Source organism: Musca autumnalis, unplaced genomic scaffold, assembly GCF_047663935.1.
Source record: "Musca autumnalis isolate F117 unplaced genomic scaffold, ASM4766393v1 scaffold_2, whole genome shotgun sequence".
Classification (NCBI taxonomy): domain Eukaryota; kingdom Metazoa; phylum Arthropoda; class Insecta; order Diptera; family Muscidae; genus Musca; species Musca autumnalis.
Genome location: NW_027411755.1, coordinates 243,036,701 through 243,062,750, shown reverse-complemented (window position 1 = coordinate 243,062,750; position 26,050 = coordinate 243,036,701). Strand labels below are relative to the sequence as shown.

Here is a 26,050-nt window from a genome sequence, read left to right as displayed (position 1 = left end):
CCTTGTTCATCGCATATGTATAACGCGATAGACCTCTATCTGTGAGAAGCTATGCGGTACCAGTGTGGTCTGCGAATACAAGTTCAACGCTATGGAACAATAGTCAAATCTGTCACAACGCCGACTTTAGAACTGAAACAGGATGGCTCATGTCATCAGCTGACCATCTGCATGAGGAGACGAAGATTTTTCCAGCACGGCCACACAGAACTTGCTCGGGTATTACCGTTAGAGAAGTGCTAATCACTATATAATGGGCTGGACGGCCCCACGGCATGCCAGTAGGGTTCCTTATGATCTAGAGAGAGAGGCCCAAGGTTACAAGAGAGGACCCCTAGATCACCAAACCAATCAAGCCATTTTGAATAACATTCACACGATACAATCGCAGATGTCATAAACAACTATCGTGAGAATGAGGACCTCGGAGTACATTCCCCATCTATCGCGGTTGAAGAATGTCAGCTGTCTGGGCAAACCAGAGTAGTTTTGGCTCAATTCTAAATTCCTTTAGCGGAAGAACTGATGACGCCGATTACATCCCATCGAAAGACAGAATAAACAACATCAACAGACTTAGCCAAAATACATATCGACCCCGCCTAGTGGCTACCTCGGTGGACAGATCCAAGGTTACAAGAGAGGACCCCTAGATCACCAAACCAATCAAGCCATTTTTAATAACATTCACACGATACAATCGCAGATGTCATAAACAACTATCGTGAGAATGAGGACCTCGCAGTACATTCCCCATCTATCGCGGTTGAAGAATGTCAGCTGTCTGGGCAAACCAGAGTAGTTTTGGCTCAATTCTAAATTCCTTTAGCGGAAGAATTGATGACGCCGATTACATCCCATCGAAAGACACAATAAACAACATCAACAGACTTTGCCAAAATACATATCGACCCCGCCTAATGGCTACCTCGGTGGACAGAACCAATCGACAAAGTCTACACGAACAAAGGCCTCACTTTGTCCGGCACTTCTGTGTACATCTCTGGTAGAGCTTTCGGGCCATTATGTTAGGAATAAGAAGTATGGACTTGCCCACAAATAAAAATATATCAGCGTAAACAGAACCACAATGTCTACCTTCGGTAAAAATTTCAAAATCGTCGATCAGTGCGTAAACTGCAGTTAAACGAACATTTTGAACTTTTGTCAGGGAATAACACAAAAATTGCAAAATTTCGGATACTCAATTCATATGTTATCGTGCTCATCAGTCATTTTAGTTACGGTCGTCAAGGTTTTTTAGAGCTTTGGGTCATTATCTAAGAAAGTATGGGCTTGTCCAAGAATTAAATTACACCATTCTAATCAGAACCACAAGGACAACCTACAGTAAAGAATCCAAAGCAATTTTAGAACTGCACTTAAACTGCTATAAACTTTTTGAACTTTTGTGGGGGAGGTACCCAAAAGTGTGGATCAATATATTCCATCTCGAACTTTTTCTAAGTTTGGAAGAAATATTAGGATGTGCAAAGTTCGGACCAAATCGGTTACTGCTTTCGAGAGTTATCGTGCGCACCATTTTAGGTTAGTTTTAACGGACTTGGCTAGATCGACCCCAAATTGTCTGAGACGGATTTGGTCTTACCATATGGGGTCTGAAAGCATTATTTCAATGAGACAAATTTCTGATCGTTCAAAGTCTACGTAATTTTCGGATTGGGAGAAAGGTATATTTATGATAATTTGAGATTCCTCCAATGCGTAAGACTCGTCTTTTTTTCCGTAAATATCTTATCCGTAAATTCTTTTTGTTCCCCGATTCCATATTTGTTTAAAATTTTCATTTGAAAGGCGTTGATAGTCGTTGACAAATTTTAGGAACAGCATGTCGTTGATGGAAACATTTAAAGCGAGATTGCAAGACACTACCTTTATATTTACCACATTTTCGATTAATTTTCTCTCGTCCGGAATCTCGATTCATTACCATTATGTTCGGGTTTACAATCAGAAAAGGCTCAAATCATGCTTGACCGGAACATCTCACCATTTTTTCCATGAACATTTTTTAATTTCCCTAACAATTTCTCTCCATCTCTCATCTAGCATTGAATGCTGCAGCTGAAGAAAGTCGACAGCAACAACAACAGCAGCAGCAACAAATCGCCCAACAACACCATCAACAACAGCAGCAACAACAACAACATGTTGCTGTTCAACAACCAAACGATACAATAAAGGATGAAAAACCTTTCATTACAAATGGCAAAATTCCCACAAGTAATCAACAGATAATAATGCAGCACATATCTGCTGCTGCGACGGCAACACCGTCCACCTCAGGTGCCACAACCATCACGCTGGGCACTCCTAAAGCCGAAATAAAAGATGATGGTAGTGTTGTGGTTGGAGGGAAAATCCATCCCGGCATTGAAATGTATAAAGTTAATATTGAAGATATATCCCAGTTGTTTGCCTATCATGAGGTATTTGGTAAGATTCATGGCGATGTTATAAATCATCCTTTGGCGGCAGCTCATGCCGGTATTCCAGTGTCAGCAAATAGTAGTATAGTAGCTCCAGCTGTTGCCGCAGCAGCGAGTAATGCAAATGAAACACAACAGCAGCAGCAACAACAGCATCAACAGCAGGCTGGTGCATCTGCTGTGGTGGCGAATAGTGGTTCAAATATGCCGCAACAACAACAGCAACAGCAAACAACAGAATCTACCATAACTACAACGGCCGGGGGTGCTGGAGCTGTGGCCACTACCAGTGCGGCAACAGCTATTGCCAATACCACAGGTACAGCCGTGGCTACCACAACAGCTGGTGGGGCAGCAGCTGGTCTACTGTTGCCCAAAATGGAGGGTGGTATTGCTGTTGATCAAAGTCAAATCACCCTAGCCCCCGATGGCACTGTCGTTTCCACCGGCGAACATGTCTGCGATATTTGTGGTAAAATGTTTGCTTTTCGTTATCAGCTGATTGTCCACCGACGCTATCACACCGAACGTAAACCATTCAATTGTCAAGTTTGTGGTCAGGGTTTCTTTACCTCACAGGATCTGACACGTCATGGTAAAATTCACATAGGTGGCCCCATGTTTACATGCGTCGTTTGTTTTAATGTTTTTGCCAATAATGCCTCGTTGGAGCGTCATATGAAACGTCACTCGACCGATAAACCGTTTGCCTGTACCATTTGTCAGAAGACATTTGCCCGCAAGGAACATTTGGAAAATCATTTTCGTTCCCACACCGGAGAGACTCCCTTCCGTTGTCAATATTGTGCAAAGACGTTTACGCGTAAAGAACATATGGTGAATCATGTACGCAAACATACGGGCGAGACACCGCATCGTTGCGATATTTGTAAGAAATCATTTACACGCAAGGAACACTATGTTAATCATTATATGTGGCATACTGGTAAGTTATCCAGAGAAAGCTCCATTTTCTATAAATATATACATAATTGTTGTTTCTTTTCACATTTAATAGGTCAAACACCTCATCAGTGTGAAGTGTGCGGCAAGAAATACACACGCAAAGAACACTTGGCCAATCATATGCGTTCCCATACCAACGATACGCCCTTCCGTTGTGAGATCTGTGGCAAAAGTTTTAGTCGCAAAGAACACTTTACCAATCACATTTTATGGCATACAGGTATGTGACAAAAGAACCGAACCAAAATAGTAAGATGAGGTTTTTTCTGTTATGGTATTTCTGTAAAGGTCCAATTAAAATACAATTGATATCTTAAATAAATGCAAAAAGCAACGCGCCGTGTCCCCCAGTTTTCATATTCATTGTTGTTGTTGTTGTTAATTTGAAAAAAGGACCCGGGTCCTTTCTATTATGAAAAGCTCGGAAAATTATCTCATCGGTAACAAGTTAATTTTGTTTTTTTTTAAAACTACACAGAAACCATATCGCATACTTTGTTTAAATATATATTTTGAATGTATATTTGTAAATACAAAGACTGTTCAATTGCCTTTGGGTAAAGATCTGAATTCTGCTCTATATACTGTATTTGAAATTTACTTCAAGGAAGTTGTCTATTTGTCCAAAGCCGAATGATGAAGATGATTGTCGCAGCCCCGTAGCTAATTAGGGTATATATACTTTAAATCGGTCCTTCCTGTGCAGCATCGAAATAATGATATTATGCCCCCTCTTGTTATGTATGTTTTAGCCATGTTCGTCCGTCTGTTTGGATGGAGCGCACGATGACTCACAAAGGCAGTATATAAGTCGCCAACATTTGTACGGCATAGATATTTCTACCAAATAAAAAGTTCGAATACAAACCGGTCCACTCGAATTACCTGTAATTGGACATTTCAAATTCTTAATGAACTAGAAGTATTCTTTCCAACAATTGATGACATATACATACATACTCATGAAAAATTTTGGAAATAGGTTAATGTTGTTATAGCCACATGAAACCATAGGTCGTCGAAACACTACGGACTCCTCGGGTCAATCCGGTACGAAATAACCCGCTGCCGTGAGATTGCTATAGGTTAATGTTTGGAATGCTTGATATTTGTGAATGTTATTTATAAATATAGATCTTGTGTCTTGTTTGCTGGGTGAATACACTTAGATTTCAAGGGGTATGTTTCATTATGTGATGATTAAGATGGCTACCACAACATTGCTATACCATTGACCTGGACATCCAGTGGCGGTCATTTGGAAAATAATATGGCAGTAGATTTAGTGGCGGATATTTTCTTCGCTTGGAGGCGGAAGACGGCAAGGCAAGATCTATAAAATATAGAAGTTTAATCTGCCACAAAAGATGGATAAATCATATGCACTCTTGGGGAGCCCCTATTTTACTCTACGGAGTTTAGACTTCTCGTTCCTGAAGGTTGTTTGTTTGACGATCTCAAATAGCGTGGCGAAGTTCACCGTGATAAGTCAAGCAACATTCTCTAAGTCGTTAGGAGAAGACTGTCCACAATGTTGTGGCATGAATGCTCACGACGATAATACCCAAGCAGGTACTGCATCAACAACATATTACATCACCGGTAAAATCTTCACCTACTCACTAAGATGATCGTCTGGAGTCATGAGGAGAAAACCCTGTTACATTCCTCAGGACGGCATTCTGGCAGGTTTGAATAGTATTTCACTGGGTTGCATACCACACTGACGCCGCGTAACTTACCACAGCCTTTTTCATTGCTCTAGAAGAGGTCAAAAGTGTTTCTTTGTGAGCATCATAAGTTCTGCCGGCCAGCAACTTGAGAACATTGTTCCTACTTCTTTTATTATTTCAAATATCTGTGGATTGTTTGGACAAATGTTAGGTTAGGTTAGGTTAGGTTTAGGATGCGCAGCTGCCGTGCTGGCAGCCACTCCACTCGGAGACCTTGAGGTCCATTGTGATCATCCTGACTATTGAAGTATATATGTTGTATTTGATGAAGTGATTATAGATGCTGCTTTATGGTGAAGTGTACATAGTAGGTGATGGTGTGAAGTAGAAGTGTGATATGTTGTTTATTATTATGGATTTGTTATTTGATGTTACGTGTGGTGATGATGGTGTACAGGAGTCATGAGTTATGATGTATGTTTTGAATGGTGCATATGTTGATACAAGGCTGTTGATGATGATAAAGTGTGCGGTTGTGGATTTTATGGATGGATGATGGATAGTGTTGAAGGGAAGATTCAATGTGGACTATGGATGAGATGATATTAGATGCTGCTATGTGGTGATGTGTGAGTGCTGATGATGTTGATGTGTAGTGGGAAGTGTGATGTGATTCTTGTTATTGGCGAGGCTGCATAATGCTGCGTGACTACAGATTATGGTGTTGTGTGACTGATGGGTATATGGTGATTTGTGCATACGGTATACGGTGGTGCGTGAGTGCAGATGGTGTGATGTGTTCCTTGTTGTGAGCGATTCTGTATGATGTTGTGAGACTGCAGATTATATTCTGAATGGTGCTGTAGGCCTGCAGATGATGATGCAAGGCTGTTTATGATGATATGGTGAGCTATGTGGGAGGAGATTGTGGATTAGGTGGAAAGATGGGAAGGAGGGAAGGTGAAAATGATAAGACAAAAGAGAAAAGAATAAGAAGAGTGAGTAATTGTAAAGGAGAGTAACAGATTGTTTTAAGAAGAAGAAAAAGAGATTATTTTCCTAGACTGTGTTAAGCCTGTTCTGACCCGCCCCAGAGCCACTTTAGACTCTTACAGTAAACCACCAGGATAGTAGGGTCAATAGAGGAGAAGTAAGATAGAGAGTCAATCACATGTACACCAAATAGTCTATGCCTTTTGGCCATCAGTCTAGGACATCTACATAAAAGGTGTTCGATTGTCTCCGTTTCCTCCTCATCCTCGCATAACCTACAGTACTCAATGTTATTATCATCCCACTTACATGTCAAAGATCTTATTCTACAGTGGCCAGTAATGACCCCTGTAGCTATTCTGATTTCCGACTTGCATAGTGAGAGAAGGGACGCAGTTCTACGCCCTGAGATTGCCGGCCAGATTGACTTCGACACCTTGCAACCAGGTGCGTCTTGCCAAATTCTTACGGTTTTCTCTGCATAGAACTGACTGAGTTTGCCGAGGAAGTAGCAGAGCGGTGGCCTGACATATTCCTCTACCGTAAGGTCAGGGGACTGGGAACCACGCCTTGCTAATTCGTCAACAATCTCGTTTCCTTCAACATTGCAGTGTCCTGGCACCCAACAAAGGTTTACGCTTAAATTACATGTTTTTAAGGTGGACCTACAATTTTGAACGATCCTAGATTTGATAGTATATGACCCAAGCGCCTTAAGGGCAGCCTGACTATCTACGTAGACTGTGACTGTCCTACCTACTTGATCCGTCAGTCCTACTACCAATTCCAGGGCCTTCAATACTGCGAAGACTTCCGCTTGAAAAACACTGCAATTTGTATTGAGTTTATATGAACGCCTAATGTTCAACTCCTCACAGTACACCCCCGCTCCAGTACCTTCAGCCATCTTAGAACCATCAGTAAAGATGGAGAGGCTATCGGGTAGTGGCCTGCCATGCTCCCATTCACTTCTGTCAGGGATAGAGACCTTCGCTGCATCGAAATCCAGCGAAGGCGAAATGTAGTCAGTTACACTCCCTACGTCACTGAGTCCGATCAGACCGCTGAGCTGGTGTAAGATACTAGCATGTCCAGACCCAGAGGATCGCCAAAGATTAAGCTCCTTGAGCCTCAAGGCACTACGGGATGCTAGATACTGAACAGAAATGTCCAGTGGCTGGATATTCAGTATTGCACTCAGTGCCGCTTGAGGGGTGCTTCTCACTGCTCCTGTAATAAGAACTGAAGCAGATCTTTGCACAGTAGCTAACCTGGACAAATTGGACTTGCTATTCAGGGCCTGCCACCAAACAAGACACCCATAGGTCAAAATGGGGCATACCACTGTCAAGAACAACCAGTGTATGATATGTGGTCTCAGACCCCAGCTCCTACCTATTGAGTTCTTGCAAGAATAGAGTGCAATTAGACCCCTCTTAGTGCGCTCCTCCGTGTTCCTTTTCCATCTAAGTTGATGGTCAAGAATCACTCCCAGGTACTTCGCCTCCGTAGAAAGATTTAGCTGCACTCCATCTAGTGTTGGTGGAACGAACTCGGCGGTCTTTCTTTTTCTAGTAAAGAGCACCAGCTCTGTCTTTGCCGGATTCACGCCAAGTCCATTGGTGTGAGCCCAGCGTGAGAGTTTGGCAAGTGCTCTTTGCATTAAATCAGACAATGTGGACAGAAATTTCCCGCTAATCAGGATGACCACATCATCCGCATAAGCAACTACCTTAGTTCCTAGATTGTCGAATTCCCTGAGTATCCCATTTATCACCAGTAGCCAGAGCAAGGGCGATAGGACTCCCCCCTGCGGTGTGCCTCTGGTGACAGATCTCCTAATGGAGCTCTCCCCAATATTTGAATTGATAAGCCTGCTTCTAAGCATGCTGTCAATCCAATCTATTAGGATAGGGGGGACACCCAGCGATTCAAGAGAGGAGTGGATCTTCTTCTGAAGAATGGTTATCAAAACAGTCGGTGCGTTCTGAAGCATCGCTGGAATGATTCCATCAGGTCCAGGAGACTTATATGGCTGAAAAGTACTAATCGCCCATGAGATTTTGTGGTGGCTTATTAATCTATTGACAAGAGCCACTTCCCCCGGAGTGCGGGTCCTGCTTCTGTCCACACAAGGTGTACTCGAGCTGGCATCCTCACTTCCGGGGAAATGTGTTCCTGTCAACAGATCTAGAGTCTCTAGAGCGGAGTTAGTCCAGGTACCGTCATCCCGTTTGATGCTCCCAAAGGGTTTAGGGTCCTTCGAGATCACCTTACGAAATCTCGCTGCTGCATTAACCCCCTCTATGGATTCACTAAAGCTTTTCCACGAGTCTCTCTTAGCTTTCCTGATTTCACTTTTATACCGATTGAAACTCTCTCTGTAGAGGTTCCAATCGGTATCAGATTTGGTGCTGTTAGCTTTATTAAAAGCTTTCCTGCTATTTTTCCTAAGCTTTGCTAGCTCGTTGTTCCACCAGACTGGTTGAGTTCTCCTACCAGGATAAGATAATGGGCAAGACTTCTCATAACAACCCTGGAGGACACGCGTGAGATCTGCAACTTGGCCATCTATTTCCTCCGTTGTGCGTGGTTCAGGGAACTCACACAACCTCGAGGAAACGAGGGAGCTGTAGATTTCCCAGTTTGTCCTCCTTGGATTCCTATGAGGCGGTTGCCTTTTACTTCCATGGTGGACTTGAAAGTGTATCGCTCTGTGATCTGAAAAGGAGCACTCCTCCGATACCCTCCAGTCCACTATGGCTGTATCTTCCATATTTGTAAGGGTGAGATCAATAACCTCCTCCCTTACCCTATTATGGAAGGTGGCAGTGTTACCCCTATTACATACTCGTAGATTATTAGCTAAAATAAAATCGAATATGGACTCACCTCTCGCATTGGTGTCTCTACTTCCCCAGTGGAAGTGATGTGCATTTGCATCGCAGCCCATCACCAACCTGCATCTGCCCGTCGTCTCCTCCACTAGTTTGCGCACCAATCCGCTAGGTGGGTCGGGAGCCTCATACGGCATGTAGACCGAGGCCAGAACTAAAGCCCTACCGGTAACTTCGTCTAGCCTCACTACAGTCGTATCGCCATCACTGTAATTGTAGAGTTGAATAAGGTTTAGACTTTTCCTAGCTACAATACAGGTTCTTACCTTGTCTCCATTATTCGTATAGAATAATGAGAAGTGCTCATTGTTTAGTCCAGAAACCCTATTTTTATACAAATAGGGTTCCTGGACCAAAGCAATATCTACTGCAGAGTCTGTGAGGGAGAGAAGGAGTTCAGCAGCCGCAGCCTTACAGTGATGCAGATTGATCTGCAGCACCCGAAGGCCATGCTGCTGAACTACCTTACTGCGACTTCGAGAGCCGGAACCGAAGTCCTCCGGACCCGAAAAACAGCACTCCCCCACAGTCTCTGATGTAGTCCGCACTCTTATCATCTATGGTGAATCGCATCACCATGCCGTCTCTCTCCTTAAAGTGCTTGAGGAGCCTCCAGCCATCCACAGAAAGGCCCCGGTTCTGCTTCCTCAGCATCTTGACTACTTCCCCTGCATCAGAGTCAGGAGGAGGCACCCACGTTGTGGCTACACTCCTCCTGGGTATCTCGTCAACAGGGACAGCAGCCAGCATGCAGCCGTCCCAGAGGTCACCAGCACCCTCTATCAACTGGATGAGGAAGTCTCTCGACTCCTCATCCTGGCAATAGAGGATTCTGATTCCCCTTTGGATAACCGCCCTGCCGAAGCCGGTCTTGCCGGCGTCAACCTCATCGGAGGTGATGGCCTTCCGGAGAAGGCGTTCCACTGCGATCCAGTGCGTATCGCTGATCCTCCCATCCAGATCAGCCTTATTGATGATTGCCACACGGAGATTCTCCGGGGCGATCACCCCTTCTAGGCTCGCTGGCTTCGGTGTCCTGTCATTTGAAGACCGTGAGGGCATCGGACTTGGGTCAGCTTTACTGGCCCTCCCAGGTTGAGCCCCTACTGTCTTCATATGACCGGTCCCCTGTGAGCGCGGGCCCATTAGGTTGGTCGGTCGACGATCCACCACCCTCTTGGCAACAGGATGCGGATCCTCAGAGGACCTTACCCTCTTAACGCATTCCTGCGCAGATGTCCTTGAGTATCCGCTCTGCTTAGAGGTCGATGGTCCATCTCCCGCCACCACCCCATGGCCTTTCACAGTGCCAGCACCGCCCTTCACATCAGAAGGGTGAGGTCTAGCAGGTGACGATGGCTTAACAGTGGTCTGTTGCCCAGTCCTCTGCACAGTCGCCCCTACTAGATCCGCACCTTTCTTTACCCCGGCGGGTCCGATGGCAGCCACCGACGAGACAGTCGACATAGGCGGTACCTTTGGCGGCTGTCTAGCTTGTGGCTGCGATCTTCCCTGCGCCAACTTCGAAACGGAAGGGATCACACCAGTGTTTCCCTTGCGTTCCGTCGTTTTCGGGGCCGGTGGAGCCAACTTGCTCGATCCTACCGCGGTCGTCAAGGACGTCCGCAAAGGGCTCGAGCAGTTTGACAGCACCGGATTTGTATTTTTCCCTGTAGAGGTTGCCCTTGTCTCAGCCGCTGGGCTGGAGACTGCAGCCTCGACAGGGGTCGGAATTTGGTCGATTGGCAGGAAGATCTTTTCAATGTGAGGGTATTTCCGTTCGAAACGCCTCACAAATCGGATCTTCAGGCCAATTTCCCTAAATTCCGACTGGGTCACCTCGGAAGGGTCTTTGCCAATAAACCTCTGGCAGTAGAAGACAGCTCTACGATAGTTGTATCTATCTTTTTTCTGCCGAGATTTATTGGCTTTGGTTGAGGGAGACTTTGGAGAGGCCGTCGTCGTATCCTCCTCCAAAGCATCCTCCACCAAGGCATCTTGCCTGTTTAGGGGGGGTTTATCGGAATCGACCGACACTTCAGCCCCCGAGGGAGCCGGATCCCCGACCGTAAGGTTGGAGCTCTCCAGTGCACGAGAGAGAGTAGCGGTGGATGATTGAGATGGGATAATTGTAATATCCATCTCATCATCCTCCCAACTCTCCCAGTCCCATGGAGGGGGGCTCTCCTGACTTAGTCGGAGACTATCGCTGTCCCTCAGGAGCTCGAGCAATTCCCTGCTCTGCTTATTGATGGCGTCGTTCACACTGTCCACTGTCGTTCTATCAACGTCCCCGCCCAGGGATTGATTATTCGCACGAGGTGCAACATTGTCCGGGTTCATAGCCATGGTCGATGATGAGGGTGTATCGGAATTGGGGTTGTTTGTTTTTATATTAAATTCTTTATCCATAAGTAGATGATTTTATGGGGGAACTGAGGACGGACATGGCATAGCCCTCCACTACCATGACTAGGGCACTGACTACTCGCTGAGGTACCCAGGTATCAGCGAGGCTCCGTTCGAATACAGTTGGTACCCTAACTGCAAACCTTGAGAACACCGATGAGCACGAGGTCGCATAACACCCCGGTGTTAGGGGATCTCACAATTACTTTGGTAGGAGATCGCTACCAAATATATGTCACTCAATCCAGAGATACACTTTGAATTCCAGTGCACTAAATTGGTGCGTGACAGAGAGTGGATAACCTTTGGTCGATCACAGCCTCCCAGTTCAACACTACAAGAAGTCAAATGAGAAGATGTGACGTCTAGCCCCCGCATCGCTTCAAGATTGTTATCCCCGGCGGGGGACAAATGTTACATCCAATATTTTGGGATAGTTATTGGTCGTAATCAGGACACCATCGACCAATTTGTTCAGGGGAGCGGCGTTTATGAAAAAAGTAGGACCAAACGCCACGATCGTACAATCATCCGCATACATTAAAGGTATATACACTTTAATACGACCAAAATGTGTCTCATCAAAATAATATTTTAGACCCCACGTATGTTTGGCCGTTTTAGACGGCAGGCAGGCATATAAAAACATAATTTTTGATGAAAAGGATTTCAGTTGTGTTGTTGAGTAAATTCAAACAGGCTGAGGGTATAGCTCTGTCCTCAAAGCCGACTGAAACATTTTTACTTGTTTTTTTTTCTCTTGCTACCGCTTTTGGAGCATAGGGCTTCCATTAAGCATCGTCATCTTCCACGATTAGTTGCCTTTGTTTTTGCATCTTCCTATCTAAGGTTATTTTGTCTTAGACTTCTTGGTTTATTGTTCGTCGCTAGGTGTTTCTTGGTCGAACTCGATTTCGTGATCCTTGGGGATTGCATTCAAGCGCTGGTTATCCTATGAAGATTGTTTCTTAAGGTGTGGCCAATTCATCTCCATTTCCTATACACTCCTCTTCGCCCTATCACTCCCGGGGTCCTCTGTAAATCTGTCACTGCCAAGCCGTTTTCCCGGATTCGGGAACGATATAACCGTTTCCCCGATCTAACCACTTTTTCCAATAATGACCTGCTACTAGTCTGTCGACTTCAAGAGTAAATTCACTAACACTTGGGTCTTCAGGGTTGGAACGACTCTGGTTTATGTGTTTAACGTGGTCTTCCACTGAAAATGTGGAAATGGCGTGCTGTCTTTGCGAAATCCATGCTGGTGATCGTAAAGGTTTTGTTAGATGCGCCAAAAGTGCAAACGTTCTCTACCTTTCACATTTGCCAGAATTTTTGCTCGCTTTTTATAGCCCACAAAAAGATTGTGCACTTCTCTGAAACGATGATTGGCAAACTGTCTGAAATTTGGTCGCTTCGTTTTCAAATAATTGATGCGAGTGCGGCCTTAAGATGTGATGATTCGATAATAGGGAGACTTTTCTTTCAGGTTTAATCAGAGTATGACTCGAACTGTAGCGAACCTTCCTACATTGCAAACGACATCATATTTTATTCATATATAATAGAGTATGTTTAGTAAGTCTTCCTATGTGTCCCTTTAAAAGTCCTGTTGTCATTTTTATTGCTATTATTCAGCCTTAAACAACAGTGATAATGGAATTTATTGAAGAGCATTTTGAGTTGCACCTATAATAAATAGTGCAATCATTTGTCTTGGAATCCTTTGTATAGAAGTTGTGTTTACACGCAAACATCTTTTTGAGATTATTTGTTTGATTAATTGTGTAAATTCTACTAATACTAATTGCTTATTTAATGCACTCTTCTAACATTCGATCCACCAAGTGGATAATAAAACATTCGATAAATCTACATACATAATTCTACCATAACTTAAGGTTATTTTCCACAAGTACTGTATATAGAGAAGATTTCATGAACATGTGAATAACATTTTCACACAATTCCAATTTTCCACCTCCGATCAAATAAGTTCATGTTCAGTCAAATAAATATCGTTTCGGTAAATATCATAATACAGATCTGTTCTAATAAATACTTTCTTTCTGTGCCGCTCTCTGTCCTATAAACAATACATTTCCCACGTTAAAAAATGACAATTAAAAAGCAAATAAAAAAATCTATTGAATTTTAATTGGATGATCAGAATAAATCATCATCACTTTATATTTTTTGTAATATTTTGTTAAGAATTTAAAAATACCAAAAAATTAAAACAAATACAAAGTTCAACAAAACAAAAAAATACCCTTCTCTTCTTCTGTCTCTTCGCTTTTCCAGGCGAAACACCCCATCGTTGTGACATCTGTTCGAAAACTTTTACGCGCAAAGAACACTTGCTAAATCATGTGCGACAACATACGGGCGAATCACCGCATCGTTGCACCTATTGCCCGAAAACGTTTACGCGCAAAGAACATCTAACCAATCATATACATCAACACACCGGTGAGATAATATCCATCCAATATGTCAAATTTTGTTTATAAAAATAATTATATAAATTAATGGTGGTAGTTTTGTTATCCTTTTATTGATGAATATAAAAAATGTAAGGTTAAGGCTCAATTGATTTATTTACGATAGTTTGGAGAAAATGTTATTGGTTCTATAATCAAAAATATTTTGTATTTTATTTGCTTAATAATACTTCAAAACTTCCACCATTAATCATTAAGTATTTCCATTGTATTCCAAATACTAAACAAATCCTCCAAATGGTATTTTATCTCCAAGCTATTGTATTTTAATTGGATAGTAAAGGGTATGTGTGATGTTCAAAAATAATAAATATAAAGATTCTAGAAAATTTATTCCGTGAACCTCCTTCTGTGGCACAATTGTTCTTTTAAATAACGGTATTTTGAAGTAAAAAAATGTCATTTCTAGTAATTTTTTCTTGAATCTCCCAGTGGCATTGTCATTGTTTTAAATAATGCTATTTTGAAGTAGAAATGACCCATTGATCCGCAACATGTTCAATATGGTTCAATACGTTACAATATAATCTGCAGATATATTTCATTGCCATTGATGTCATGTCAATATCCGCTTGCAATTTGCCAAAATGAAGAAATCTGTACCAAAACCACGATTCTTCAGTAGATAACCTCAAACTTTATATTCAAAAGACTTCGTTTTTCTATTTTGGCTTATGCACAATAGCAGTCTAGATACTATTGCCAATTTAATTCAGAACTTTTATCAGAGTCGTCTATGTCAATGTTATCGATATCACACCCACACACCTACCCTTTCTCACAAATTTTTCTTTTCGTTCGTTTTCTTTTTTCGTTCAATTCTTTAAAAAAATAATAATGATTAATGTGGTCCTTGCACGTTCCTTTCCTTTTTTCGCTGTTTTAGGCGAAACACCTCATCGTTGTGATTTCTGTTCAAAAACGTTTACGCGCAAGGAACATTTATTAAATCATGTGCGACAACATACAGGCGAATCACCTCACCGTTGCACCTATTGTATGAAAACGTTTACACGCAAGGAACACTTGGTCAATCATATCCGGCAACATACTGGCGAAACACCCTTCAAATGTACCTATTGTACAAAGGCCTTTACCCGTAAGGATCATATGGTTAATCATGTACGCCAACATACCGGGGAATCACCGCACAAATGTACATTTTGTGCTAAAACATTTACGCGCAAGGAACATTTAACCAATCATGTTCGTCAACATACAGGCGAGTCACCGCATCGTTGCAGCTATTGCAAAAAGACCTTTACGCGTAAGGAACATTTGACGAATCATGTACGCCTGCATACAGGCGATTCGCCGCACAAGTGTGAATATTGTCAGAAGACATTTACACGCAAGGAACATTTAAATAATCACATGCGCCAGCATTCAAGTGATAATCCACATTGTTGTAATGTCTGCAACAAGCCATTTACGCGCAAAGAACATTTAATTAATCATATGTCACGTTGTCATACCGGCGATCGTCCATTTGCCTGTGAGACATGTGGCAAATCGTTCCCGCTCAAGGGTAATTTGCTCTTCCATCAACGTAGTCATACAAAGGGTCAGGAAATGGAGCGGCCATTTTCGTGTGAAAAATGCCCCAAGACGTTTATATGTAAAGGTAAGAAGTGTCAATTAGCATCAAAGCCTTAATTTCATGGCATAAAATATATCAAAAGTGAGGTTATGATAACTCAATTTATTTGTTTTCTTTTTATTTTTGCCTCCCTAGGTCATTTGGTTTCTCATATGCGTTCTCATTCGGGTGAGAAGCCCCATGCTTGCACACTATGCAGTAAGGCTTTTGTGGAAAGAGGCAATTTAAAACGTCACATGAAAATGAATCATCCAAATGCCCCAATGCCACCTCCACCAGTGCCACATCCCATAATACCTGCTGGGGTTTTGCCGCAGATAAAACAAGAAATTAAACCAGTTATAAGTGAATTAAGTAAGTAATAGAAAATAAAAAAACCATAAAATCAAAGAAGCTGAAAAAGCCAATTGAAATAAAAGTACCCTTCGACGGGATGAAATCATGATATTGGTAACGATCAGCAATGTTTGCAATGAATGGATTTAGACATAACCTTATGTTCTTATGTTTTTCTGGTCGCTGATTTTATTTTTCGTATCTTTTAACCCTTAGACGGTCATTAAAGGTGTCTTTTTGGTCCCTTCTCATATAAAATGAGATCGTATCAGACCAAAATATTCTACAAATTTGTTCGCCATCAATTTCTACTATAGGTCCTAGAATACTACAAAACTCTATATCTTACCTAAACTCCAGAAATATGCAAAATTATAAACACATTTTAGGGTTAAGGTCGTACTTCATGTTGGTTTTGGAAAAATTGTCATACAAGGCATCATTTTAGAAGAACGGCGTCAAAGACAAAAATGTTCTCATCTAAATTTCACTATAAGTCACAAAAGAAATGAAATCTCTATTTGCATTATATACCAAGGAAATATCGGTATCAATTTTGCCAAAAAAACCAAGAAACTAAAATAGGGTGCAAGCTTCAACCATTTCTACAGTTTTGGAAATATTTGAGTTAAGATCACTTGGAATCCTTGCACTTTAGGTGTATAATGTCTTTGGCAACTTTACTGACAAGAATGCGAGGAATATTTTTCTTAAAAAAATTAAACCTCGTGCGAGTCATAAAAGGGGTCCTTTTGGTCCGTTTTTCCACAAATCTTTAAAATATCCTATAAAATGTGGTCGGATCAGACCAAAATATTCTAGAAATTTGTTCGCCATAAAATTTTACTATAGGTCTTAGAATATATCAAAACTCTAAATTATACCCAAACGCCAGAAAGTGACCCTATACTATATACTGACATTCTGAACGAAAAAAAATCTGTATATACCTGCAAGACAAAATATCACATAAACGAAAAGTGCAAATATGTGCAGGATGTTTCGATGGAAATTGGTAAAAAACTCTTCCCTTTTTATGAAATTATAAGTTACACAGCCCAACTCGATCTTACTCATAACTATTTTCATCGCTTTTTGTGAAAATTGATCTTAAAAAAATCAACAAACACGAACATCAACTATTTAAAAAACGCGCACTTCATTCGCGACACTTAACGTTTTAAATACGTTTCACATACCTTTCATTACAATTACAAAAAATTAAAACCGTTGTTTATTTTGGATATTATAAGATTTTAATAAACAACTTAAATATTGAGAATATTTTTAAATAAGGTCACTTGGACCTGCTTTTATACCCACTTACTAAACAATAAACGTGTATATTTATGCACAACTACACGCAGTAGACTCCTATAAACAATATCTGACACTATTTAGTGTAAATTGATACAACTGTTTTTTTCGATTTCTGGACAGGCTTTTCGGAAAATTGGCCTCGGTGCAATGGCCCAATACTATTTTTATTTAAATATAATTGATAAAAGTTGAAGAATTTTTATTTGCATTTCTTTCATTGTCTTCTTCTCTCTCTCTCTCTTTAGCTCCCTTGCAAACAGCTCCCATTGCCCATACCATACAACAGATAACAGCTGGTGCTGGAGGCAATACAGTGCAATTGACCACAGGACTGGTGCCTTTGGTAACATCAACCATAACATCTCATGCCGCGCAAAAACAAGCACCTCCACCACAAACCCAGCCGACGGCACAGGCCCAACAGCAGCAACAACAACAGCAGCAACAACAATTGCAACAGCAGCAACAGCAACAGGTGGTGACAAGTCACCAACAACAGCAACAAGCTGCAGCGGCTGCAGCAGCTGCTGCCCATCAATTGCAACAACAACAGCAGCAACATCAACATCAATTAATGCAATTATCATTGCAACAGGCTGCTGCAGCAGCGGCAGCTCAACAACAATTGCAACAACATCAGGAACAGCAAAGGCAACATCATCAGCAGCAGCAACAACAACAGCAGCAGCAGCAAAATCAACAACAAGCTCACCATCAACAAGCAGCTACAAATGTTGTTGTTGCCTCAGCCCATCAAGCAAATCAACAGCAGCAGCAACAACAGGCAAACCAACAGCAACAACAGCAGCAGCAAGCCCAGCAACAACAACAACCACCACCACAAGTGCCAATTGCTTTAATACAAGATCCCGAATTGGCCCGTGCTGCCATGCAACAGCTACAACATATGCCGCCACCTAATGTTGAACAACATCCAGTTGTTTACTAACAACAAAAGCAAAATGCCAATATCATAATATGGTAAAGGCAAAAGAATGATTTGATTGATAAAAATGGAATCATAATCGGAGTATATGCAAAAATCAACTAATACATAATTATAACAACAATAATTATAAACAAAGTGAAAAAGGAGAATGAAGCGATTTTCATAGGATTTCAAAAGAAACAAACAACAAAGATTTGTTTTTGGATTTTCTTGTAGGTATTTCTGAGAATGTTTATAATTTATTTTTTTGTATTTTATATACATATTTGGGTTGAATTAAATTTATTTATGTATTGTTAAATCTTTGCACCCTAAAGAATCCAGGGATAAAGGATAATTTTATGGAGAACTTAACCTTCAAAAGTGTAGAAAATTTAGATGGAAATAACTCCGTCTTCTTGGGGAACATTTTCTATAGATAGAAGAAGACGAATTATTTGATAATTGTAGATCGATTTACCCGCCTTAGCGCGAATATAGAACGCTGATTTTTAAATGAAGAATCCTTAACTAGGTATGTATGTTATCTAGGGGCTGAGCTATGGATGCCTAGATTATTACGAATATAGACGAATGAACAAAACTTAGTTACAAAAACAGGGGGTTTCAGGCGTATTTTGAAGACTGTGGATCTGTAGTTTTTTTTCTTGTAAATAAGGTGAAATACATCTTCGTTGTGATGATTTTTTTTTTCAAAAAAAGATGTGACGAGGCCTTAAGGAACACTCATTATATCACGTGCGACAACATACAGCATTTCACATTACAAGCTAGGAACACGTGGTCAATCATATACGACAACATGCTGGCGAAACACCCTTCATATGTTCCTATTATACAATGGCCTTTATCCGGAGGGATCATATTCTAAAGATTTTGAATCTATCTATACGTTTTTTATAAAAAGCTGATCTTCGATTAGCCTCTAGAAGATTGAAGTTTCTAGGTCTACATAAGGCGATTTACTTTTACAATGGCTTTTCCTTTATTTCCATATATGTAACTTCCTAAAGAGTTTGAAACTATTCCAAGGTATTTTATCATTCACAATCTGTTTAATTTCTTTCCAACTAAAGAACATATCTCTAATTTTTCCGGTAATAATAATAGGAGCCCAATACTCAATATTTCGGTTACGAAAATATTATGGCATCCTGAGTATCGAAAAAAAAATTATAGGGAAAGAAAATTAAAATAGAAAGAAAGTTTGATCTCTAAAATTAAGGAATATCAGCCTAAAAATAATCTGGCGTCCTGAGTATCGAACAAAAATTATAAATAAAAAATTATACGGAAAGAAAATGAAAGAAAGTTTGATCTCTAAAACTAGAGAACATCAGCCTAAAAATAACTCGGGTAAGGTATAAAATTGAGCTTTGAAAAAGCAAAGCAACTCTTAACCGTCTTTGAAACAACTACTAAATAAGGTTTAATTCCACAGCAAGAAGAGCTGCATAAGCTTCCTTTGATAGTATAGAAAATTGTCCCATTAAAAGACTAGAGAATCCTTAGCTGAAAGGCTGACTGACTGCCCTTATAGTTGTTTGCCTGTACTTCAATTTCCCCAAGACCCACTAAAGAGATTAAGAAAAACCCATGAAGATCTTTCGATATCTGAAACGAAGGAAACAACCGAACGTGTCAGCTGCAAACCAACTCAAAGGAGACGTAAAATGAATCCTTGAAAAAGCAGAGCAAGTCTAAACAATTTTGGAAACGAATCACAAAGAACGGCTTCCACTGAAAGGGTTAATTCAACAGTAAAAAGAACTGCCTAAAGGTTCCTTTCATTGCATAGAATATTGATTGACCCGTTAGAAGACACTAGAGAATCTTTAGCTAAAAGGCGGACTGACTACTCTAATTGTTTTATCTCTGTGCTGAATTTTAAGATCCAAGGCAGCGAAAAACTGCGAAAATCTGTAGCTTTCGCCGAAAGGCTTAATTTCACAGCAAGAAGAACTGCTGTTGATTGCATTAGCAGACTCATTAGAATACTTTAGATAATATTTGCCTAGTTGTGGGTTGTCCTTTAGCAGAGAGACTTATACGGGATGAAGCGAGAGTTGAAGGAAGGTTCAATCTCTGAAACTATTGAAACATCGGTACACTTCAGCCGCAAACCAAGTGAGTCTTCTCTGAACCATCTTGGAAAATGAGCACTATGTGCTCCCTCTCAAACACATGGAGCTTGCCACAATTGCAGGGGATTTGGCAAATGGCTGTGACCTCTTGTGAGATTAATATTTCCTTTGGTTCTTTCTTCCATGTTCCGATGACAAAATTTGGTAGGGTTTTTTTTGCCTGTGAGCACTAGGAAAATCTTTGAGAGAATAATATTCAGAAAACGTCTAAGCATGTGCGTAAACCTTTTTGAAGTCTTTGGACGCTACCGTTGACCATTATGGGGGCTCATCCACTGTCATCCCTAACCCTACTGTCTGTAGACCGTATGGCCCCAGTACTCCGGGTTGTGTCTAACATATATTTTGGAGTTGCGGCAGATACTTCTTCCATTTAACGTTTAGACTTGTACCGCCCATAATCGGTTGCCAGATGATCGTTTGCGTGAACAGATTACAACAAGTCTCAAGTAGACAGTGGGTGAGGTAGACGTATGAAGAGGATTGAACAAATGTACTATTCGTATTCACGCACTCCGGGGGCCAAGCTCCTCCAAGGAAATTAGCGGAAAAGAATAATTCTCTGCAAACCAACATTTTTAGGGGCATGTGAATTATTTATTGACAGTCGTTCAGTGGGTCATTGAAAAGCTAAACTTCAAAGTAAATGGTCATATAAATGGGAAGGGTGTTTGACTGCATTATAGGGTCACCAGTAAAAATTTATTCTTCGCTTGCTCCTCCTCTTCCTTCCCTAACCGAGTCTGATCCATATTTTTTCCTATTTTGCCCTCTCTCTCTCTCTGTGTATTTGTAATAAGAAAAGTACGTTCTAAATTTTTAGAATTGGGCTGTATATTTTGACCGGTATCAAATAAAGTCACCGCTTTGCATTAATTTCAATGTGAAATATCCTTTTAACATCAGATTTCACCTACAGTAAAATATCGATAAATTGTAACACAAGCAGCCTGCTATTTCTTTTTGAAGAATCTGGGTTTTCATTTATTGGTGTTAAATACAAAGGGAACAGACAGTTTATTATAAAATATTGAGGTTTTCCTTTTATTGGTGTGTTAATTATCGAGACTCTACTGTATTTTGTCCATGGATTAACTTAAATATTGTTGATTTATAAAGTTTCCAAAACAGTTAAAAAAACATTTGTGCAATTCTTTTTTTCTAAATATTTTCCTTGTCAAAACAAGTAGCTGGGCTACTTACTTAAAATTATATTTGAAAATGTTTCAAAGAAACAGGACAACAAAAAATACAACAAACTAACCCAACATATTATAAATTCATTGAGAAACTTTTCTAAAATCCAAACACTTCCTTCATTGAAAACAAATCCTAAAGAAAATCTTTGTCTTTGTACTCCTTTAAGCTTTAAATAGGCTTTACACAACATATTATTTATATATACGAAGAAGAAAAGAAAGTTATTTTACATATTAATTGTATGTAATAAATAAAGAAAAAACTATTAGATTTTAGAATTAGAAACACCCACACAAACCATTAACATTTAATATTAACTGATAATAAAAACAAAACAAAAAAACACAACCCAGCCTAAAAGAAGTAAATCAGAATTAACATGAGTAGAAATTAAAACAATATACAAAGTAATACATAATATATAAAATAACTTAAAAATTTTTTTCCAACTGTTTCCAACCCAATTTGTTAATCTCATTACTAAAATTAAAAATGCTTCTTTCAAAATTTTGTTTGAAACATAACTACGCCTAAATTGTTATTGCTTTTCAAAACGCAAAAAAAAAGAACTACACCAACTTTTTGGTTTAAAATCTGTATTAAAAAGTTTGCATTTTTCTATTCTATCCTCCCCTCCCCCGCCTGCAATAATATTAATTTTAAAAGTTTAAATTGCAAAACACAACACATAATACACATATAATAATGTATACACTATATGCTATAAATAACACTTACATATATATTTAACAATTGTTTAAAACAAGTAAAAAATAATTCATTTTTTTTACATTGATATAACGAAAAGAAAATTTGTTTAGTTTTTAAAAGAAAGAAAAGTTAAAACATAAATATAACGTCTATAAATATATAAACACATTGGAACTATGTATTCTATTTTAATTATTAATAATCTTCCTAAACAAACAAACAACAACAACAACACACATCCCCCACCACCCACAATCACCATCATCATTTAGTTTGTTAGTATTTGTATTTTAAACTCATTGAGTATATAATTTGAAATCATATACCTTAATAATAAATAATAACTATATAAAAAGATATATATGCTTTAATATTAAAAAAGGAAAATAAAATTATATATAACATAAAATTAAAAAAAAAAAAACAAAAAATATACATTTGATGTTAAATAAAAAAGAAAACACTTTAATATTATTTCACAGGACCACAGGCAAAATGAAACATATTTGGAATATGAAATAGCCAAGAATGTAGATCTTATTTTAATGTTTTCATAAATCCAGTTTTGATGTGTGCAATACAGCTTTAACAAGAAAGGTTATGGAAAGAAAAGACTTGTTTAAATACAATGGGGAAACATAACCTAAAAGGATTTAAAACATTATTCCCTACCGTATCGAACATTTTAAATTAGCCAAAATAACGACTGAAGAATTAAGGCACTGACCGGTTGCTTGAAATTGTGCTAAGAAACGTCTGCATTGGAAATCTCCTACATATATTTCAAACAACAAAAGTGGTATACAATCTTCAACTGAATTTTACATCTTGTTATTCATGTTCTAATGTAATTATATTCAATATTCCTCTACATAATTCGAATTCTTCTTTTACTTATTTCCTTTATATGAAAATAAAAAAATTAAAAATATAACCTCAAATAATCTGATATGTCATAGTGAACATTATAAACTCACTTCTTTTGAAACATTTGCAAATTGAATTTCTTTAAACCCCAGTTGAATCTACAATTTTTAGGCTAAAATATTTCACATGTGATGTTTTTGTTTTTCTTGTCGCCCTGTGTCCTTACTAAAAAGTATAGGAAGATGGAAGGAAAAAAATTAACATACTAGCAAGCAAACAAAAACGTATTTTATTAAAAAAAAAAACAATAATTAACCCATTAAATTGTCATCTTATAATTAGTAATATCTATCTGGGATACACACGTTCGATATGAGTACTAAGTATAGCCCCCGGCCCGCTCCACATTTTTAAGTAAAGTAGCGGTTTTCGTTCGTTTCGTTTGTTGTTGTATCCAAGTAGAAGAAGAATGTGTAGTGTATAACAATGTAATTGTACTAATTATTTAGTATTTAGTTTCTTTATTTTTTGTTTTTAGTATTTACTGCAACAGCAACAAAATTATATTGTAATTATTAATTAATAATGAGTACATACAAACATACATAAAACAAAACAAAAAATACATATAAATTGAATGTGTTTTTATTTATTTTTAGGAAAGAAAAAGTAACTTTTTTTTGGTTAAATATAATTTCCAAGTTTTTGATATTCGTTCTCTTTCCTTTTATTAAAGATTGGTGTTTATTTTTATACCCCCAACCTTTAGGCTAAAAAGGGAGGATACAATGAAAATGTGTTAGATCGCAGGGGCCTAATTCTCGCATACGTGATCGAGTTATTTCGATCGATATTTTCAGTATTTGGATTACGGCATCCGTTGTCGAATACACATTCGACTGGAATATTGCGAGATTTTGCCCGCCACACATCTGGGGCCTAATTCTCGCATACGTGATCGAGTTATTTCGATCGATATTTTCAGTATTTGGATTAGGGCATCCGTTGTCGAATACACTTTCGAGTGGAATCTTGCGAGTTTTTGCCCGCCACACATTTGCTGTCGAAATTACTATTTTTGTGGCAAAAAACGAACTTTAATGGAACATTTTGCAATTAAACTAATCAAAATCACATACTAATGACTTTTTCCAATAAAATGAGTAAAAAAATAGACAAAAGGTGACTTTTTCTTAAAAATTAACCCCCAGTTTTTGTAAAAAAATTTATTCTTCTCACACGAATTGTCAAATTTTGTAGATTGATTTACTTGCTTTAGCGCAAATGTAGAGTGCTGATTTTTAAATGAGGAATTCTTAACGATATATGGAACGGGTATACAAAAAATTAGATGTGTATGTCTTCTTGGGGCTGAACTATGGATGCCTAAATTATTACGAATATAGACGAACGAACAAAAATAAGTTACAAAAACTGGGGGTAAAAATATATGTATTTTCCAATGCCAGAATGTGATTTTTATATTTTTACATAGTGGAATTTATTTCGGGTCACTATTACTTTTAATTTTTCACAATTTTCTATTATTTTATACAATTCTCATGCTTTCATTTCGTTTCAACGCGCACAACAACTTGTTTGTAATATTTTGTGTTTATCATATGTTTCGCCGTTCGATAACCGTATGTATCGATAACTTTTTTAAATAATTTCGATCGTATAAGGGAGTCCAAAAATTTCGATCGTTCGAAATTTGTCTTCGAACAAAAACTCGTTCGATAACGGATGCGAGAATTAGGCCCCTGCTATCGAAATTATTATTTTTGTGGCACAAAACGAACTTTAATGAAACATTTTGCAATAAAACTAATCAAAATCACATACTAAAGACTTTTTCCAATAAAATGAGTAAACAAACTAGACAAAAAGGGGCTGTTTCTTAAAAATTAAAAATATATTTTCCAATGCCAGAATGTGATTTTTATATTTTTACACAATGGAATTTAGTTAGGGTCACTATTACTCACAATTTTCTATTATTTTATACAATTTTCATGTCTTCATTTCATTTTACGAGAAACTTGCCACACAACATCTTTGTTTGTAATATTTTGTGTTTGCCAGATGTTTCACCGTTCGATAACCGCATATATCGATAACATTTTTAAATAACTTCGATCGTAAAAGGGAATCCAAAAATTTCGATAGTTCGTAATTTGTCTTCGAACAAAAACTCGCTCGATAACGGATGCGAGAATTAGGCCCCAGGTATATTTGGACGAAATACGTTTCTGATAATTTGGAGTCGTTTTAGCCATGTCTCGATAACTCCGAGATGATCAACTGATTTGGTCCAACAATTAATTCTCGTAACATTTTCTCCAAACTAAGGGGTCGATTATGGATGGCAACTCAACTAAAGTTGCGTTGCCAGAAGTGAAAATCACACAAAAATAAGTGAAACGGCAGAAATTTTTGTCAAATTCATCCAATATGAGTGTTTTGAGCCTTTGACTATAAGTTTAATTGTACAAAAGTATGAATTTCAATGCAGAAATGGAAATTTCTATTATTAAATTGTCTGTCGGCAACGCTACTGGACTTGGGTTGACATCCATAATCGGGCCCTAAGATCATGTTCGAAGGTGGAGGGCCATATCGGTCTACTCCGTCGGATACCTCCCCCACGAAAGTTGAAAGTTTCTCGCTAAAATGGTGCACACGATAACTCTCGAAGGGAGTAACCGATTTGGTCCAAAATTTACACGTCGTAATATTTTCTCCGGACATACGTGTATGTTCTGAAACACGCTTCACGACTTAAGCATTTTGTTCACTCCATTTACTCCCTTTTGGCGAATTTCTTGGAGCTAAGATTCACTAGGGTATTTAAAAAGAAGAGTACTCCCAAGTCCTTCCATAAAATACTCGAAAAATAAACGTAAATAGGGTGGACAAAATTTTTGAGGCGTGATGATAGATGAAGTGCGTCTCAGAACATACCCGACAGATCATCTATGCAGGTGGACTATATCAGTACCTACCACGGTAATTTTTTCCGTTAGAATAG

General features: G+C 39.0%; 1 protein-coding gene across 31 annotated transcripts in view; it reads left to right on the top strand.

Annotated features, from left to right (window-relative positions):
* Nucleotides 1-21,661, top strand: part of crol (crooked legs) — a 90,582-nt gene extending 68,921 nt beyond the window's left edge. For 15 of the 31 annotated variants that reach the window (XM_073971179.1, XM_073971200.1, XM_073971183.1 and 12 more), the window contains 6 exons: nucleotides 2,071-3,396; nucleotides 3,469-3,636; nucleotides 13,693-13,860; nucleotides 14,779-15,516; nucleotides 15,628-15,846; nucleotides 17,394-21,661. In XM_073971179.1, coding sequence (XP_073827280.1) covers nucleotides 2,071-3,396; nucleotides 3,469-3,636; nucleotides 13,693-13,860; nucleotides 14,779-15,516; nucleotides 15,628-15,846; nucleotides 17,394-18,097 — 3,323 coding nt within the window. In that variant the 3' untranslated portion in view covers nucleotides 18,098-21,661. The remainder of the gene's footprint in view (nucleotides 1-2,070; nucleotides 3,397-3,468; nucleotides 3,637-13,692; nucleotides 13,861-14,778; nucleotides 15,517-15,627; nucleotides 15,847-17,393) is intronic. The other 16 variants (XM_073971194.1, XM_073971209.1, XM_073971211.1 and 13 more) reach the window with 2 other exon arrangements.
* The last annotated feature ends 4,389 nt before the right edge of the window (nucleotides 21,662-26,050 follow it).